Source organism: Pelmatolapia mariae, linkage group LG16_19 (genome assembly GCF_036321145.2).
Source record: "Pelmatolapia mariae isolate MD_Pm_ZW linkage group LG16_19, Pm_UMD_F_2, whole genome shotgun sequence".
In the NCBI taxonomy this organism is placed as follows: Eukaryota; Metazoa; Chordata; class Actinopteri; order Cichliformes; family Cichlidae; genus Pelmatolapia; species Pelmatolapia mariae.
The window spans coordinates 58,942,509-58,958,942 of NC_086241.1; the positions used below are offsets into that span (position 1 = coordinate 58,942,509).

The 16,434-nt window shown below is 41.3% G+C and overlaps 2 protein-coding genes across 3 annotated transcripts; one reads left to right on the forward strand and one right to left on the reverse strand.

Annotated features, from left to right (window-relative positions):
• Window positions 1-927: 927 nt before the first annotated feature.
• LOC134644932 (E3 ubiquitin-protein ligase MSL2-like) lies at window positions 928-7,164 on the reverse strand. Its single transcript, XM_063498122.1, has 3 exons — window positions 6,049-7,164; window positions 3,406-4,811; window positions 928-2,912 (listed from the first exon to the last, which is right to left on the reverse strand). The coding sequence occupies exons 1-3, from the start codon at window positions 6,188-6,190 to the stop codon at window positions 2,610-2,612; spliced, it is 1,851 nt and encodes a 616-aa protein (XP_063354192.1). The 5' UTR covers window positions 6,191-7,164; the 3' UTR covers window positions 928-2,609.
• A 2,629-nt stretch (window positions 7,165-9,793) lies between these two features.
• pccb (propionyl-CoA carboxylase subunit beta) lies at window positions 9,794-15,497 on the forward strand. Of its 2 annotated transcripts, XM_063497896.1 has the most exons (15): window positions 9,794-10,054; window positions 10,597-10,716; window positions 10,808-10,876; window positions 10,979-11,035; window positions 11,173-11,286; window positions 11,498-11,608; window positions 11,792-11,900; window positions 13,042-13,162; window positions 13,241-13,322; window positions 13,413-13,536; window positions 13,622-13,729; window positions 13,938-14,038; window positions 14,363-14,461; window positions 14,547-14,646; window positions 14,748-15,497. In XM_063497896.1, the coding sequence occupies exons 1-15, from the start codon at window positions 9,809-9,811 to the stop codon at window positions 14,867-14,869; spliced, it is 1,683 nt and encodes a 560-aa protein (XP_063353966.1). In that variant the 5' UTR covers window positions 9,794-9,808; the 3' UTR covers window positions 14,870-15,497. The 2 variants fall into 2 exon arrangements, with proteins under 2 accessions (XP_063353966.1, XP_063353965.1); XM_063497895.1 differs by having other exon boundaries at window positions 10,808-11,035.
• Window positions 15,498-16,434: the final 937 nt, after the last annotated feature.

Here is a 16,434-nt window from a genome sequence, read left to right on the forward strand (position 1 = left end):
GAGTTTTGTAGTAAAGCCTATTGATAGAAAGTTTATTGTAAGGGAAAAGTGCAGTAGGGAAAATGGTGAAAAAACTTCACAAGTGTTGGACTGAGGCTGGAATCACAGCATGAAGAGCCACTACATGCAGGTGTCTTCTGGAAAGATACTACAGCTTTCTCAATCCTAATATCAAATCACATCGGAATCAAAGGAACTTACCTGGCCTAAGAAGTTGCTCAGTGGTCCAAAGTTTTCAGCTAAAAGTAAAATTTGCATTTTATTTTAAAATTAAGATCCTAAAGTCTGGAAAAATGAAAAATCCAAGGTGTTCGAAGTCCACTCTAAACTTTATGCAGTCTGTGACGATTTGGGGTGTAACGTGATCTGGTGGTGATCTACCAGATTTTAAAGCTCTTCATGCTTCAATCAAGCTTTATGGAGCTTCAGATTTTCATTTCCAGCAGGGCTTATCTTCCCAGAGTTCCAAAGTGACTATAAAATAGTTTGCTGACCATGTCAGTACTGTGACTTATTCGTCAGCCAACTTACCTGACCCAAACCCCGCAGGTGTATTGTCAGAAGGAAGAAGAGAACGGTAGGAGATTGCATACCCAAGAGATGAGCTGAAGGCTCCTATGAAAGCAACCTGATCTTCAGGAACACCTCAGCAGTGACAAAAATGAATCCCTTCATTCATTGATGCAGCAAGTTTTAGTAGCAACCCGCACTATTAAAATAAATTACCATAAAAAGAATTTTCATGATATTCTAATATTTGAGATGTGTCAGATTATACTGTATTTTAAGTGTTTTCCAATACATTTTTACACTAAAGTGTAAAATACAAATCGTGACTACCACATACTATATCACTACATGTATCCTGAAAACTACTGAATGGATTGCCAATAAATGTTAGTGGAGACGTTCATGGTTAATTAAATTTTAAGACACAATACTGAAAAAGTAAAAAACTATCGTTTAATTCATGTTGTAGTACATGTTTCCATAATATGGCAGTGAATGTTTCAGCAATAATAATCACTCCCAAACAAGAGTTTTTACACTTAAAAAAAAAAATCAATACCAAAAACAAAAACTTAATCAGGGTTCAAGTAATGCCCAAAAGAAATACATTTTGACACACACACACACACACACACACACACACACACACACACACACACACACACACACACACACACACACACACACACACAGAGAGAGAGGAAGATAAGTCATATTATAATTCACCTTCTAATTTCTTGCCAATAAAGAACCACCAAGGTGTGTGGGTGGTCTTCAGTCTTTTTTTGGTCACTGGACTGGACTAACAAACATATTGTAGTTACAGCCGAGACAGTAAACACAAATGCGGACAACACAGCATGTTGAGTTATGGGAGGGCTTCATTGTGATTTAACCAAAAGGAAAGACAGTGGTACCAAATCTTAAACGCTTGGTATCAAAAATAGTCTCTGAGTTGGTCTCCGATCAGTCTGAACACTACAAGTGTGGGGGAAAAAAATCCATGGACAGAGCATATTTTATCTTGTAAATGACGACCTATGGCTTCGGTTTATCTATACACACACAGAGTCATGTACAATCCCATAACCAAAGCATAACAGAATAACTGTTTTTGAAAACAGTCAGCTGAAGTCTAAAATGGCAATACTGTAAACAACTGTGTATGCGTGCACTGGAGCTGAGAGCCTCCGTGTTGGTGCTCCTATTGCTATGCTAAGAACGGTTTTAGTTGTAATTTGGCCAATCAATCAGACTAAGTGCTCACAACCCAACAACCGCCTTCCCACTGACATTACAGTAAATCTCACCAGGCACATACACACAAACACTTACACACACACTCACAAACTGTGGAACCAGCCAAGTGCTTTGATATTATCTTGCTGCCTGTACAATGCCTGCATCAGTCAAGTTCATTAAGACAAATTCGTTAACATCCGACAGTACTTGGATTGAGTGAATTAATGAGCTAGAAAAGGCATACAGTCTTGTGTGAGACATACGATCTACATATATAAGTCACAAGAGTCCTTCACAATTATGGTGTGAACACACAGAGGGTTAAAGATTAGTAAGGGCTGTCCTGACACAAATTATGTATTTCTAAAGCTTAAGGACTAATACTCAAACATGAAAAATGCTGTAACCTTGATATGATGATGATGTAGTTGTTGTTGCACCAAATGTGGGGGGTAGGGGGGATTCACAGATACTCGAATACTTGTGAGTGTACACACAAACAAAACCTGTGATAAGTTTCTATTGCCTCTTAGAGTATGTCTGTGGTCTATGAATGAAAAAAAAAGCACCTGTGATGTACAGAACAGCCTAAGAACCGAGTTTAAGTGTTAACTAGAGACAGGCAACAATAAACACTGGCACACAGGCACAATACAGGAGGCTTTGGCACACCCATGCTAGTTGTACTACTCAGCATTTTCTGACACAGAAGGAAAGCAGATTACAGGACAGGACAGACCCATAGCTGCCTTAGATTTCCTTCCCCTCAATGGGGTAGGTACACGTTTTCTGACAGACAATGATGAGTTGTCACATTCTATCAGCACCATGCTGTCTATTTTTGGAGTCCCAGCCTCTCATCCGATCAGCAACTCGAGGCTCTCCTCATAGTTGGGCTCTTGTGGGGGGCTGGGGGACAGGAAAGCTGTCGAAACGGGGGTCCCTGTTGCGGTGGCAACGTTGAGGAGGGTGTTTGCGCGGATGCTGGTGGTTGCCGGGTTGCGGAGGGCGGCGGCTGCTGTGATGCTGGTGAGGTTGATACCAAGCGTAAGCCGCGTCTGTTCTAAGGCCTTCTCTGGCACTGCAAAGGCCTCGAGCTTTTTCTCACCATTGGCCATGTAGGAGTTCTGGCAACCTCGACAGATGCAGTCCAAGCATGCCTGCGAAAGATCAGAGAAAACAGACAACAGTGTTACTCTAGCTACACAGGGCCAGTGTGGCACAAAAGATGCAAAGCTCTCAGTTTCTGATACTGTCACAAAAGAATACAAAAACATGCCTTTACTAGGTTTGAATATCACTGTATTTACATTTAAAATGCAAAAAAAAACCCAAAAAACAATAACATTAAAGTTTTTTTTAACACATCTAATAATGCCACAAGGTTTAAACAGGTCTATAAAGGCATATTTTTACTTAAAATAAAACGTTCAAGCACTGATCAGCTTCATCTAATAGCAGACTAATACATCATCTATTTTTCCCATTACTTGTTTTCTTTGGGTTAAAAACAAAAGTACTAAAACATAGTTGTCATATGTTTACACTAACACATTATAAAATAGCAGCATGAACAATCTACACAAACTCACATAATGACAGCATTAATCTTTAAGTGTATAATGTGCTCATTTAATAGATTAATGGTTTTACCTTGCGGTTTGAATAACAGGGACAACGCTGTCCCCTGCAGGTCAACACAGATGGATTCTGAGTGGCTCTTCCACATTTACAGCCCTTCTTCTCCACTGGCTTCTTATATGGAGGCCTCGCAGGTGCTGAAGGTACCAGGCAGCCTGCCATCAACCGCTGGTCTTTGCTTCTTTCCTTTGTCTTGGAAGCGCCACCAGTGCGAGCCTTGACATGTGGCTTCTTAGGGCTTGGCTCCGGATGTTTCCTGGCACCTTTATTGTGGTTCGGCGCAGGTCGACTGGGCTTAGGAGGTGCTCCGTTGGGAAGCGATGAGTATGTGTGTGCTGGTACTGTTAGGGAAGGCGTGGGTGGCTGTGTGTGCAGTGTGTGAGAGGGATTAGGAGTGTGTGAGTTTGAGGAAGAGCCCTGCAGGATAGAAGCAATCGGGAGAGGTTTCACTTTTTCCCTGTCACTCTCTGAATGAGATCGTTTACGGTTAAGGCGGACTGGTGGGGGCTTGGAGGCTGAAGGAGGGTCAAAGGAAGATGTATGTGTGTGAGCACCATGGCCTGCCACTGTATTAGTCCTGCCTGTTTGAATCTGTGTGTAGTTGTGAGCTGCATCCAGCTGTATGTACATCTGAGTGTGTGCTCTGTCCGTAGCTGTGTGTGTGTGAGTATGTGTCCTAACCGGCTGTGTATGAAGAGAGTCTCGACCAGGTTGAAGGGGATCCAATGTCTGTAACACCTCTTCCACACTGAGGAGCAACACCTCCCCCTCCTCCACTTCCCTGCTACTTGAATCCCCATCCCTGAGTGAGCACACAGTGCCTGGTGTTGGGGCTAAACGTCCAGTGGTCAGACTCAGTTCCAATCCTCCACAACCGGTATTGGATACAGACAGGCCTGCCTGTGCCTGCTCCTCTACCAGCTCGCATACCTCCAGCTCAGGAGAAGAGGGATCTACGTCCTCCAGCACGTCTCCATTGCATTCCTGTGGTCCATTGAAACAGGGAGGATTAGAGGAAGAGCTCTGAGGTACAGCTGAGAGCTCTGCAGGAGCAGGTGGTGCCTCTGTGGGCGTAAGGGACTCAGGAGCTGAGGGATTCACATCTTCGTGCATTAGACTTGGGTCTTCCATCTCGTCTTTTTGCGACAATAGCACCTCTTCTAGCAAAGCCATTACCTCTGGAGACCCTCCTACATGGTTGCTGACACACGACAGCAACGGTGAATGAATTACATAGAAGCAGAGCTTCCTGTAACACTGCACCAGTAAAGAGAGCTGTTTGTTCTCCTGGAAGGAGGAGTGGTCCTTACAACGGCTGCATGATGGCCTTATCTGCATTTTCTGGCCTTTACAGCCCAAGCAGACATAATGCTGACACTCTGGATGTGTCTGAGAAATCGGATCCTGAAGCAGTTTACCTGAGAGAAAAATGAGAAAAAAAATCCACCTGTTTAGTACCTTTAAACAAAGGCACAGTTACTATGGCACAGTATATAGCTGGCCATGAGACATTTATACTCAGCTCCACCTCACGTAATCATAGCTTTATAGAAACAGCTGTATTCTCAATGAGCTACAATAACCATTTCTTAATTATCATTCTTACAGATACATTTGTGATTTTTTTAAAGCAACAACAGCTATAAACTAACAACTATAGCATAGTGGATTACAAATTCACTTGGCAAGCAAAAGGTCCCCAGTTCAATTCCAGCTGGAAAGACAAATCCCTTTGGGGTTGGGTCAGGAAAGGCACCGGCTTTGCCAAATTAAAAATGTGACAAGGGAGCAGCATAAGCATATATTATTATATCCTATAATTATATATCACTACCACAACATCACAGAGATGGAAAATATCCTGCTCTGTCTGATCAACAGTCAAGGACCCAAAAAATGATCCAGTCAAAGTGAAATGAATCAGAGAAAGCTGCAATTCATAAAGGTGAAAAACATGGAACAAGTGCTTAATTGATTAAGTTAGTATCAAAATATTTGATAAAAAGTTCAGTTAATGAACTTTTACCAGTTTATCAACGACTTGTTAGGAATCTACATATCAACTGAACTAGCCAGAACCATATCTGCACCAAACATTTTTGTTAATAAGCAAATAAGAACCAAATGAGCTTAACAGAAATATTATTGATATTTACTGCTTACATAACCAAACATGTAATTCTGACTGAATATTTCACAGGAGAATTAAGCATAGCAAAACCGCTGTCAAATAATAGGGAAAGGTCAAAAATGTTGTCGCGCATAGCTCTGTCAATATTGCCCGTCTCCTCAGTGCAAGCTGTGTCAGCTCATATATTCCACTAGCTAAGCGGGCTGGTAAATAAAGCATGAATAAGAAACACATGGCTCTGCAGCAGGCACAACAACGGAGCAGTCATCTGTCTTGTCAAGAGGACGGATGACTGGTGCTCCAGCCTCGGTTGCCAAGGAGACCACGGAGACAAGAGCGACAAATCGTGTCACAACTGCTGCGATCACACGCACGCCCACGGACACTTCAGTCAATATTAATGGTAATTAGTTTTTAATACAATTCAGCCAATGTATGGCTCAAAACTGAATTCAGTGTCGCAAATAACATTAAAGCTGGACTGAAAGTGTGTTGTGTTGCTATAATATTCTCAAATCACTTACCACAGACAAGACATGCGAGGGACTTTCGGAAGAAGGGCAGTAGTTTGTACATCTCTGCGAAGGAATGAGGCTGCCGCGGGTCGCACTGCAGCACGGCCCGGCTGGCAGACACGTAGAGAGCGGTTGCATTAACCGGGTTCATGGCGATGTGCTCCGCAGCCTCAGGGAAACACGGTCCGTGGAAGGAAAAAAATCCAGCGGCTCGTCGCAACGTAAAGAGAGCCTAGCCTCACGGTGATGGAGGGGATGTAAATTGGTCTAGCGACGCAACAAGCAGTCACTCCAGTGTGGCAAAAGAGATGTTAATCATGAATCAGTAATATATACAATATGAAACAACGACCATGGTGAGGCGGTTATCGCTAAACGCGCACGTTAGCTAGCTTGGCAGGTGGCTACCTAAGGTTAGCATCACCGGTTCGCAGTCATTACATTTAACCAGCGAACTCTTTCATATCACAGTTACAGTTCCTGTTAATTCGGACCTATTAGAGTTATAATTATACTCATCTCCAACAAAGTCTAAGGGCAAACGCTGACTCGAATGAGCAAATCACCCATAATTAAAAGGTTAGCATTACGTAGCTAACATTAGCTTACTGCATCAGCCGGACGTTTTGCATAAGAGATCATCGATGATAGCCATAGAGCCAATCTACTCTACAACCCAGTCTCCTCGTCGATGTTTAACTGAACAACGGACTGACGAGATCATGAATTCGCCGGGTCAGAAATCCGTTAACAGATTCCAGGCGCGCACTTGATGTAAACAAAGCTAACAAGCTAGCGTTAGCATGGCTAGTCGATTTAGCTAGCGAAGAGTCAACCGTATCACTAACCCCCCTGGGTGGCTTTATACGTCGCACGTAGGAGCAAAATGCGACCGGCTAAGAAAAATTCTGCAATTTTGGTACGTTTTGCTGTAATGCTCGGAGAGATGTGACCGAAACATAGCTAACTTGCCGTTTTGCAAATGCATCAATCATTCGATTTTCCACTTTTCCTCGCATAAACCCCTCTCTACAGGCATGATCATCACGCGAGATTTCCACTAGTTACCGTGGTTACCGCAGCGCCTTTCCCGTGTCCTCCATCGCTTTATTTCCTCACTGTAACGATTATAAATGGTCATAAACTACGTAGCAACACGCTACTTAAAATTTATTTTTATTTTAATAAGAGGGTGGAAAAACTTCCTTAAGCACGGGGCTACTTTATGCATAACAATTTACATTTTGGGGAATTTTACCAGTTTTTTCATATATGTATAGAATACATTTTTAATTCGCAAATAAACGCTGATTCACAGGCATTATTATTTTATTACAAATTACATGTAAGAGGGTTAAAATTAGAGTAACCGGGTTCTCAAGTTAACATGACTGAATGGATATATTATTTTTTGTCATTACTGTTTTCTCAGAAAAAAGATACAGTCACTGGACTGTATCTTTGGACACTGGAGAAATATAATAATATAAATAAAAGAAGGAAACTAAAAATAAATGTATCTTCTTTTGGTAATACGGGTAACAGGGTTGCATTGGTTAGAGTGTCACACTCAGTCGAGTCAGAAAAGATATAGCTAAAAATACAAAATATGTCAAAGATGACTGACCTTTGGTACACCCGTGGTGCACAAGGTGCAGAGCATATGAAGATGTTAAAAAAACGTATGTAACTGTTCGAAGAAACATGTATTAACAAAATAAAAACAGAAAAGGTGGATTTACAACTTATTTTAACTGTTATACTTGACATGCAATTTGGTGATCATGAAGTTGGGGGTAAGAGAAAAATGCCACTTTGTATTTAAATCGTATTTTGGAATCGCTTTTTTAAAAACTACGTTTAGGGCAGGTATAATTTTTATGTATTTTGTGAATTCATTATTTTCAAATTCGTGGTTGGGACATAAATAACCCTGCAATTGTAGAGTGACAGCGCTAAAGCTGGCAGGAAGGTCTGCTTTACAATATAAACTCGGGGCATAATGTCCCTGTAACATGACATCCAAGATGGGCAGAGCTCCTGCCCACCAGCTGTTGCGAGGACTTTCTGTTTTCTGATTGGCTGCACGAGCTCGCCCCCCTTTCGCTATTGGTCAAAATTTCATCATTTGATTCCCCGCCCGCTGTTGTCCTAGAACTTGCAGAAAATAATGACCAACTACATTATTTTCCCAGGTTGAGCAAAGTGTATAAAACACGACAAAGAAAAATCAGCTCACAGCTGCAGTAGATGAAGTGAAAAATTTGCACACAGTGGGGATTTAAACTGAAATAACTAAACCAAAAATCCTCAAGTCATCGGTTTTTCAAGGCAGCAGAAGATGGCATGGACAGCATTTGAGCAAGGACAGACATCTATGTGTCATATGATTTGGTATAGTGGACTATATAAATAAGCTGAGAACAAATGTCAAAATATAAAATATATACTTTATTCTGGGGTTTCAGGGATACACCTGGAAATAGGGGGGGGAAAGAGCTTTTAAGAAGCCATTCTCTACTGCTCATCCAGGTCAGGATTGCAACTGGGCTGGAGTCTATCCCAGCTGTTGTCGGGCAAAGGATTTAGGGATTTATAGGGTTTTCATTGTATTTCCAGCACATGTATTCTCATGAGCTGAAATTAAAATTTGCAATCATGTCAGGTTTTTCTTTTTATTATTTTAAATAGGAAATATTAAGCACATATTAAGACATAAAACAAACATGTGAAGAGGGTAGTGCAAAGACACAAGTGATTTATCATATCTGTTACCTCTGGCTGTAGCAGAGACTACAGAGCACCAGCAGAGTTTAAAAGTCTTACCGCCTCAGGGAAAAAGATCCTTCCTCAGTCTGGTGGTTCTGCTCTAGATCACAGCTTCCTGCCTGAAGGGGAGTCTTTCAAGAAAGAGGAGGCAATTTCCCTGCATCTGCTGGTGATGTCTGTGGGGGGGGCGCCAGCTTTCACCACCCTCAGCAGAGCCTTCATCTCTACCACAGAGAACCTCCCATGCCACACAATAATGCAGAAGAGCAGGACACTCTCTTCCACACATTTATAGCAAGAGGACATTTGTAAGTCTATTGCAGGGCTGATGCTTAGAGACAGGAAACCATTCACCTTCACATCCACAACTACAGCCAGTTCAGAATCACCAGCTGAGCTAGCATGCCTCTTTTTGAACTGGAGTTAGAGGCTTGCAGAGTCACTCAGACATGCAAACGACACACAAAGGTCCCTTTAAGAATCATTTAAATTAAATGATGGAATTACTGAGTTATATTCCAGATGCTATTGTGACACATCTCAGGAGTATTTGAAGGCTTGGGAACATCTTAAGATAAAACCTCATTTGTTTGGGGTGATATAAAGGCAAAAAGCAAGAATTGTGCTATTTACAAGTATAGCTCGATGGTTTCAGTCTTCCCTGATTCTAGTGCATAGTTCAGAACTATATAGATTCTGCAGGCCTAGTGTTTTGATACTAACAGATGGCTCCTACGAATTTAGTGAAATACATAAGAAAAGTGTAGCAGATCATTTGTTAGTATGCACTATATCCCCTGACAGTTCTATTGAAATAAACGGATATAACAAACAGCAAGTAAGATGTGAAAAAAAACCATATATGTTCAACATAAAATTAAGCTCAGAAAAGGGTTTTCCTCCCTCTTTATCGATCGTCTCCAGTCCACTTGGTGGCGCCCCAACGCTGGCTTGTCAACAGACATTAAACACTAAAGAAGAAGAACTTACACGCACAGCAATGATGGCGGCCATCAGTGTTGTTCGAAGCAGTTGCGGACTGATAAATGGTTTGAAGGTGTCCTTAAGGAGCGTGGCGCGAGTAAAATATGGCGCAGTATCGGTAACAGTACCGCAGACGAGTCTGCATCGGTCGTGCCGCTGGTACTCCGCCAGCCACCTGTCCGTTAAAGAGAGGATTGACCAGAAGCGAGAGGCGGCGCTGCAGGGGGGAGGTCAGCAAAGGATAGAGGCACAACATAAAAGGGTAAAATCAGCTATCGCAGACCGAGGCTGTTATTTTTTATATTAACATATACTTCTTTTAATTGTATAATATCATATGCTTCAAATGCATTGGCAGCCAGGAGGTTGGTGTTTTAAATGTCAGGCTCAGGGGCTTGTTTGTTTTGCTGGTCTCTCTCACACCTCTTAAACAAAAGTTTATTATTTTCATTGTTATTATTTGTTTTAGCCCTGAAAGGGTTAATTTTATTTAAACAACAAACTTCACAATAACAAATGTTTTTAAGGTATATGTAATGATTTATTTTATGAGATTGGGATAAAACTCTGACAATTAAACAGCTCACAAACTGGTAAGGGATTAAATAATAAGACCTGACAAATTAGGGAAGTAAACTCCTATAAAGAGGCAGCTTTGCTTATGGTATGCAACACTTGAAACATTGATCTAAAGCAACCAGACACATCAAAACCACAGCTTTTGCAGTGTGGCAGGCAAGTTTTCTGATGAGTGACATATCTGATGCATGACTGTAATAAATTTACCATTGTGATGCGGTCCAGGGTAAGCTGACAGCCAGGGAGCGAGTGCAACTACTGCTTGACCCTGAATCCTTTGTAGAGACGGACATGTTTGTGGAACACCGTTGCGCCGACTTCGGCATGGAGCAGGACAGAAACAAGGTAACAGGTCGTGCACAAATACCTCTTGCAGCAGCGTGTTTCTTATTTTGCGACATTTTGAGTGAATTTTGATCATTTTTTTCTCTCATAGTTCCCCGGTGACAGCGTTGTGACAGGCCGAGGTAGAATCAATGGCAGGCTCGTTTATGTTTTTAGTCAGGTACAGTGTTCATTCATTGTACAGAAAACCTACATGTGGCAAAGCGTGGCAACTCGATTTTATGTGACATTCTCTTTGTCTTGCACTCTGTGTTTTTTGCAGGACTTCACAGTTTTTGGCGGAAGTCTGTCTGGAGCTCATGCACAGAAGATATGTAAGGTATACAGATGTTTCACAGTAACATTAAACATCGTGCTTGTCAGCTGTGATCAAACACACCCATTCAGCATCTGTATGGGTGTGTTTGTCTTTGGTCATTTCCTCATTTGATGTGCCACTTTTAAATCTGTGGTCAGATCATGGACCAGGCCATGACAGTCGGGGCTCCGGTAATCGGGCTGAACGACTCTGGAGGAGCTCGGATCCAGGAAGGAGTGGAATCTCTGGCTGGATATGCAGATATATTCCTGGTATTTCATTTATATATATTTGTGCAGACCTTTTCATGTAAATCAATTTAAAATGTCAAGTTTTGCACCTGACAATTTTTGAGCTCAGAAACTTGAAGCCCTCCATTTTTGTGGGTTTAACATTCCACATAAATGGCGGGAGTCATGTCCGTAAACTCATCATCAACATCTGGTGTCATATTTCTGACACTGTACGTGTTCTTGTTTCCAGAGGAACGTGATGGCTTCAGGAGTCATCCCTCAGATCTCCCTCATCATGGGTCCGTGTGCAGGAGGAGCCGTGTACTCTCCTGCTCTCACAGATTTCACCTTCATGGTTAAGGTATGTAGCTGACACAGTAAAATCCACTGTAGGTAAAATATTAGTTTTATGCTATTTAAGCTGCAAGAAATATGAAAAAGTCCTGAAATATTTCCAAACGGGCACGCAAATGCTATTTTGTGTTTAGAGAAGAGATGCATTCAATTCCAATATGCACAGAAACATTGGTGTTTGTGTGTTTAGGACACGTCATACCTGTTCATCACAGGGCCTGATGTTGTCAAGTCTGTCACCAATGAAGATGTGACTCAGGAGGAGCTTGGTGGAGCCAAAACTCATACCACCGTATCCGGTCAGACTCTTTTTATATGTGGATGTTGAAGAGTTTTGTAAACGAAGCAATCACTGGTACTTTGCCAGCACTGGCTTTAGGTTTGTCACATTTACCAGTCTGAGCCGGTCTTGAGCCACCCTTCATTTCTTTATGTTTTTCTTCCAAAGGAGCCAGGCTTTCTTTATACTTGTTTAAAGTGGTCGTGAGTAGTAGTTTTTCAGGATTTCTGGTGTTTTTCAAAGTTTTCTTTAGACATTGGCTGCTTTTTCTCTCATTTTCAGTCCTGACTTTTTTAAGTAAATTTTTTAAACACTTTGGCATGCATAAAACTGTATGTTTTGCACTAAGAAGTGATTCCCAAAAACTGAATAAGTGTAGAACAAAACAAGAAATAACAGGCCTAAAAACTATTTGCTGCAATTAAACTGTATGTGAAAGTCATTAAGAAATTGGAAAAAAGAGACCTGACACAGTTTACAGCCATCTGTAAAACACAGTGGAGGATCTTTCATGGTTTGGGGATGAATTTCAGCCAGTGGTTTTGGAGATTTTGTCTGAATTGATGGAATTATGAACACAGAAAATGAATGTAGTTCATGATGGATCCATCGTACATGACCATCTGGAAAGCATCTGATTGGCATGAACTTCATTTGAGCCACCCTTAGTACAATGGTGATCCCTGCCAATTCAATAAAAGCATACCTAAATAAAAAAACACACAATGGAAGCTGGACCTCAACCTTATTGAAGGAGTATGGGAGAATGTTACAGAGAATTGAACAAAAAGCTGCCAACATCCAAAGAAGAGCTTTGAATGTCCTTCAGGAATTCTGAAGACTACTTAAAGAAACCTTACTTAAGTTCATGCTGTGTTGAAAAATAAAGGTAGTCATACCAAATATTGACTTTCAGGCTTGTTAGAATTGTGCAAACCTGCTTTTGCTTTATGCAGTTTGTTTTCATTCTTGTTTGCATGTTTCTTTTGCCTATTTTCCCAGCACAATATACAGAAATGAGGGGTGGTTTAAGACTTTTTCACAGCATCTTGTTAAATCTGTTTAGCAAATGAAATCTAATCAAGGATTACTGCTCAAGTCAGGATGTTTAACTCATTTGAGAGAAACTCTCGTTAAAATGTCTTATTGCGTTTCCGTAGGTGTGGCTCACCGTGCTTTTGAGAATGATATTGAGGCTTTGCTCAACCTGCGAGAGTTTTTCAACTTCCTGCCACTTAGCAATCAGGATCCCGCACCTATCAGGGAGTCCCATGACTCTAGGTAGGCAGTAACCTTTGCCCTCATTGAACTAATCACAAATCCCCTCCTTTTTTGTCTGATGTCTCATTCGTTTTTCAGCGACCGTCTGGTACCATCATTGGACAACATCGTCCCTTTAGAGTCAACTAAAGCCTACGACATGTTGGACATAATTCATGCAGTATGCGCACAAACATACACCTTCTAACATGTACCACAACATCTCATTTCCTTTTTGGGTGTGTTTAAAAAAGTTCCCTTTCTTAATCAGATAGCAGATGAGGGGGACTTCTTTGAGATCATGCCCAACTACGCCAAAAACATTGTGGTGGGATTTGCCCGTATGAATGGACGCACTGTGGGCATTGTGGGTAATCAGCCCAAAGTAGCTTCAGGTAAGAAAAATATGTGAATAGCTAACAGTTTAAAATCAAAAAACTCAATCCATTCAGTCCATTGTGTACTTGTCTTGTTTGTCAGGCTGTTTGGACATCAACTCCTCAGTGAAGGGAGCCCGATTTGTTCGCTTCTGTGATGCTTTCAACATTCCCATCATCACGTTTGTGGACGTGCCAGGCTTCCTGCCAGGTATTCTTAGATAATATCCTCATGCATGTACACACAGGCTGCGGTTATGTGCAGCGCATGTTTGTCATGCTGAAGTTCATGACTTAATCGGTTTAGTTTAACGACCAGTGATTCTCTGGTGAGTTGGATGAGATTGAACAGACCACCTGTAGAAAATCTGATAGTCTGAACCCCTATTCAATAGAACTGCTGTGTTTTCTCTCAACAGGCACAGCTCAGGAGTACGGAGGCATCATCCGACATGGAGCCAAACTGCTTTTTGCTTTTGCAGAGGCCACTGTCCCAAAAATAACCATCATTACCAGAAAGGTGTGTGAGGTTCCTCTTGCACATCTGGCTCAGCTGTATGTTTCATAATGCCTTGCCTACAAAAAGCACCTCCAAGTTCAGTGAAATGAAACTGCCACGTTGAACTGCGAGCAGTGATGATAACTCAATACCCCAGTAGTTTTTTCAGAGTAAAAGCCTCTGTAATAATTTCACTGGAATCTTTTGTCTGAATCAGCTACAAAAAAACCAAACAGTTAGCTTAGCATTTTATCAGTTTTGATTATTTTACATCTGCATTCATTTACTGTCTGAAATGCTGCTTGCTGCTGAATTAATCCTTTTATTTTGGTCTTTGCATCCCAGGCGTATGGAGGAGCCTATGATGTGATGAGCTCAAAACATTTGAGAGGAGACGTGAACTACGCCTGGCCTACAGCTGAGGTCGCTGTCATGGGTGCCAAGGTACGCATTACATCTAAGTTTTTTGTTTGTCCCTTTGTCTCTGCTTCCTTTATTTTTACAGTGTTATCTTCTTTTTTTTCCTCAGGGTGCCGTTCAGATTATCTTCAGAGGAAAAGAGAACCAGGCAGAAGCAGAGGCTGAATACGTGGAGAAGTTTGCTAACCCTTTCCCAGCTGCTGTCAGAGGTAAATCTGCTTTTTTTTTTTGACTGTTCCTGCTCTATATCGGCTTACAGTGTATACGCCAACAAACCGAGTACATCTTTATCCAACTGTGCTTGTTTTAGGTTTCGTGGATGACATCATCAAGCCAGCGACAACTCGCAAAAAGATCTGCCAAGATCTAGAGGTGCTAGCCAGCAAGAAGCAGGTCAATCCCTGGAAGAAGCACGCCAACATTCCTCTGTGAAAATGTTCTCCACACTAACACTATGGAAAGGCATTTGTATTGAATTTTACATTTCAAATGAAATGGGGTTTTTTGCAGACAGCAGATCAGCAAACTCAGTTTTCTTTCACCCACCTTTAACGGTACCTCGTGACATTGGGAACCTGTCTATTAGATTTAGTTTACCACTCCACTGAAAGCAGCAAGTGAAGATCACTCCTGATTTCTTTTAAGTATAATTGATTTTGTATTTGGAGGAAATACTAGAGCACTCGCAACAAAATCAGGATGTGTATCTTTACTACGTTATAGTTTATATTAAATCCCTAAAAACATCTGAAATAAATGACCCTGTAGTCACACACAGTGGCCATATTGGCAACTACTGTTGATATGGCTATCTAAGAGGCCAGAGATTTAGTGTTAGCAGCAAATGCAAACATACTAAAGTTTGTTATCATGTGCAATGTTTTCAGAGTTGTTCATATACTATATATCAGTTTTTTACAGTTCGGTGCTTTCAAAAGGCACTTAAAGCATTTGATATCCTCCATTTAGGTCAAGGAGACGTCCTTACCAACAGGAACTGTGCCTTTTCTCTGTGGCAGGCTCTGTACTGTCATCTGTAAAATAAATCATGGGCTCAATATTCTGCGTGTTTATTCATTTTCTTTGTTTTAAAAGTCACGATTGCCAGAGACGCTGGATCATATCTGGTGGAATCTCAGACATTCTTTTAAGTGTGCATGATCAGATCCAGCTCCCACAACAGACACAATGGGATGGAGCTGGTGTAGTCTCATAGTTTAAGGGTAAATGGTCATAGCTGAACTGGTCACAGTTTTCAACGACTTAAAGGGCATAAAGTCTGAGGGCCAGCCTGTGTACAAAATTGATGAACTACACCTCTTAATCGATACATTTTGACTCTTTGTTTTTGATTTAATTTAGTTTCAATTTCCATAGTCAACTTTGTGTGTCCATCAATACCTCATCAGGCAAACTATAACATTTTACTAAACTATCAAATGCTAAAATTAAGGATATTGGTTAGCTAAAATATTTTAAATCTAATTTTAGTTAACTATAATAACCTTGCTCTTGGTCACCGTTTTGGCCTTGGCCTCTGTGTTCTAGTGAATCTTAGCGTTTCAGCTTGCCAAGGCATTATGGACAATTCTATCCTTCCAACTTTGTGTAGACAGTTTGAGGAGACACATTTTCTATTCTAGCATGACTGTACCCTACTAAACAAAGCAGGGTCCATAAAGGCATAGTTGGATGAGTCTGATGCGGAAGAACCGGACTGACCCATGCAGAGCTCTGACCTCAACCCCCATCAAACACCTTCAGCTTGAACTAGAATGGACACTGTGAGCCAGGACACCTCGTCTAACATCCAGGTCCGACCTCAGAAATGCTCTTCTAGATGAATGGGAAAAAAGTCATGCGTAGGTGGCTTAAGACTGTTGTCTATATATTGTACCTTTGGTTAATGTGTGCCTATTCAGAAGACCTATAACATAGAACATATAAAACTAGGACTCTGACAAAGGCCTAATATATTCAATAATCTAAAAAACCAA

Coding starts and splice junctions, on each gene's coding strand:
- LOC134644932 (XM_063498122.1), bottom strand. CDS start 6,190: ATGAACCCGGTTAATGCAACCGCTCTCTACGTGTCTGCCAGCCGGGCC. Junction 4,812..6,048: donor CCTCGCATGTCTTGTCTGTG/GTAAGTGATTTG, acceptor TTTTTCTCTCAG/GTAAACTGCTTCAGGATCCG. Junction 2,913..3,405: donor CCTGTTATTCAAACCGCAAG/GTAAAACCATTA, acceptor GATCTTTCGCAG/GCATGCTTGGACTGCATCTG.
- pccb (XM_063497895.1), top strand. CDS start 9,809: ATGATGGCGGCCATCAGTGTTGTTCGAAGCAGTTGCGGACTGATAAAT. Junction 11,287..11,497: donor GATATGCAGATATATTCCTG/GTATTTCATTTA, acceptor TCTTGTTTCCAG/AGGAACGTGATGGCTTCAGG. Junction 13,323..13,412: donor TGTTGGACATAATTCATGCA/GTATGCGCACAA, acceptor TTTCTTAATCAG/ATAGCAGATGAGGGGGACTT.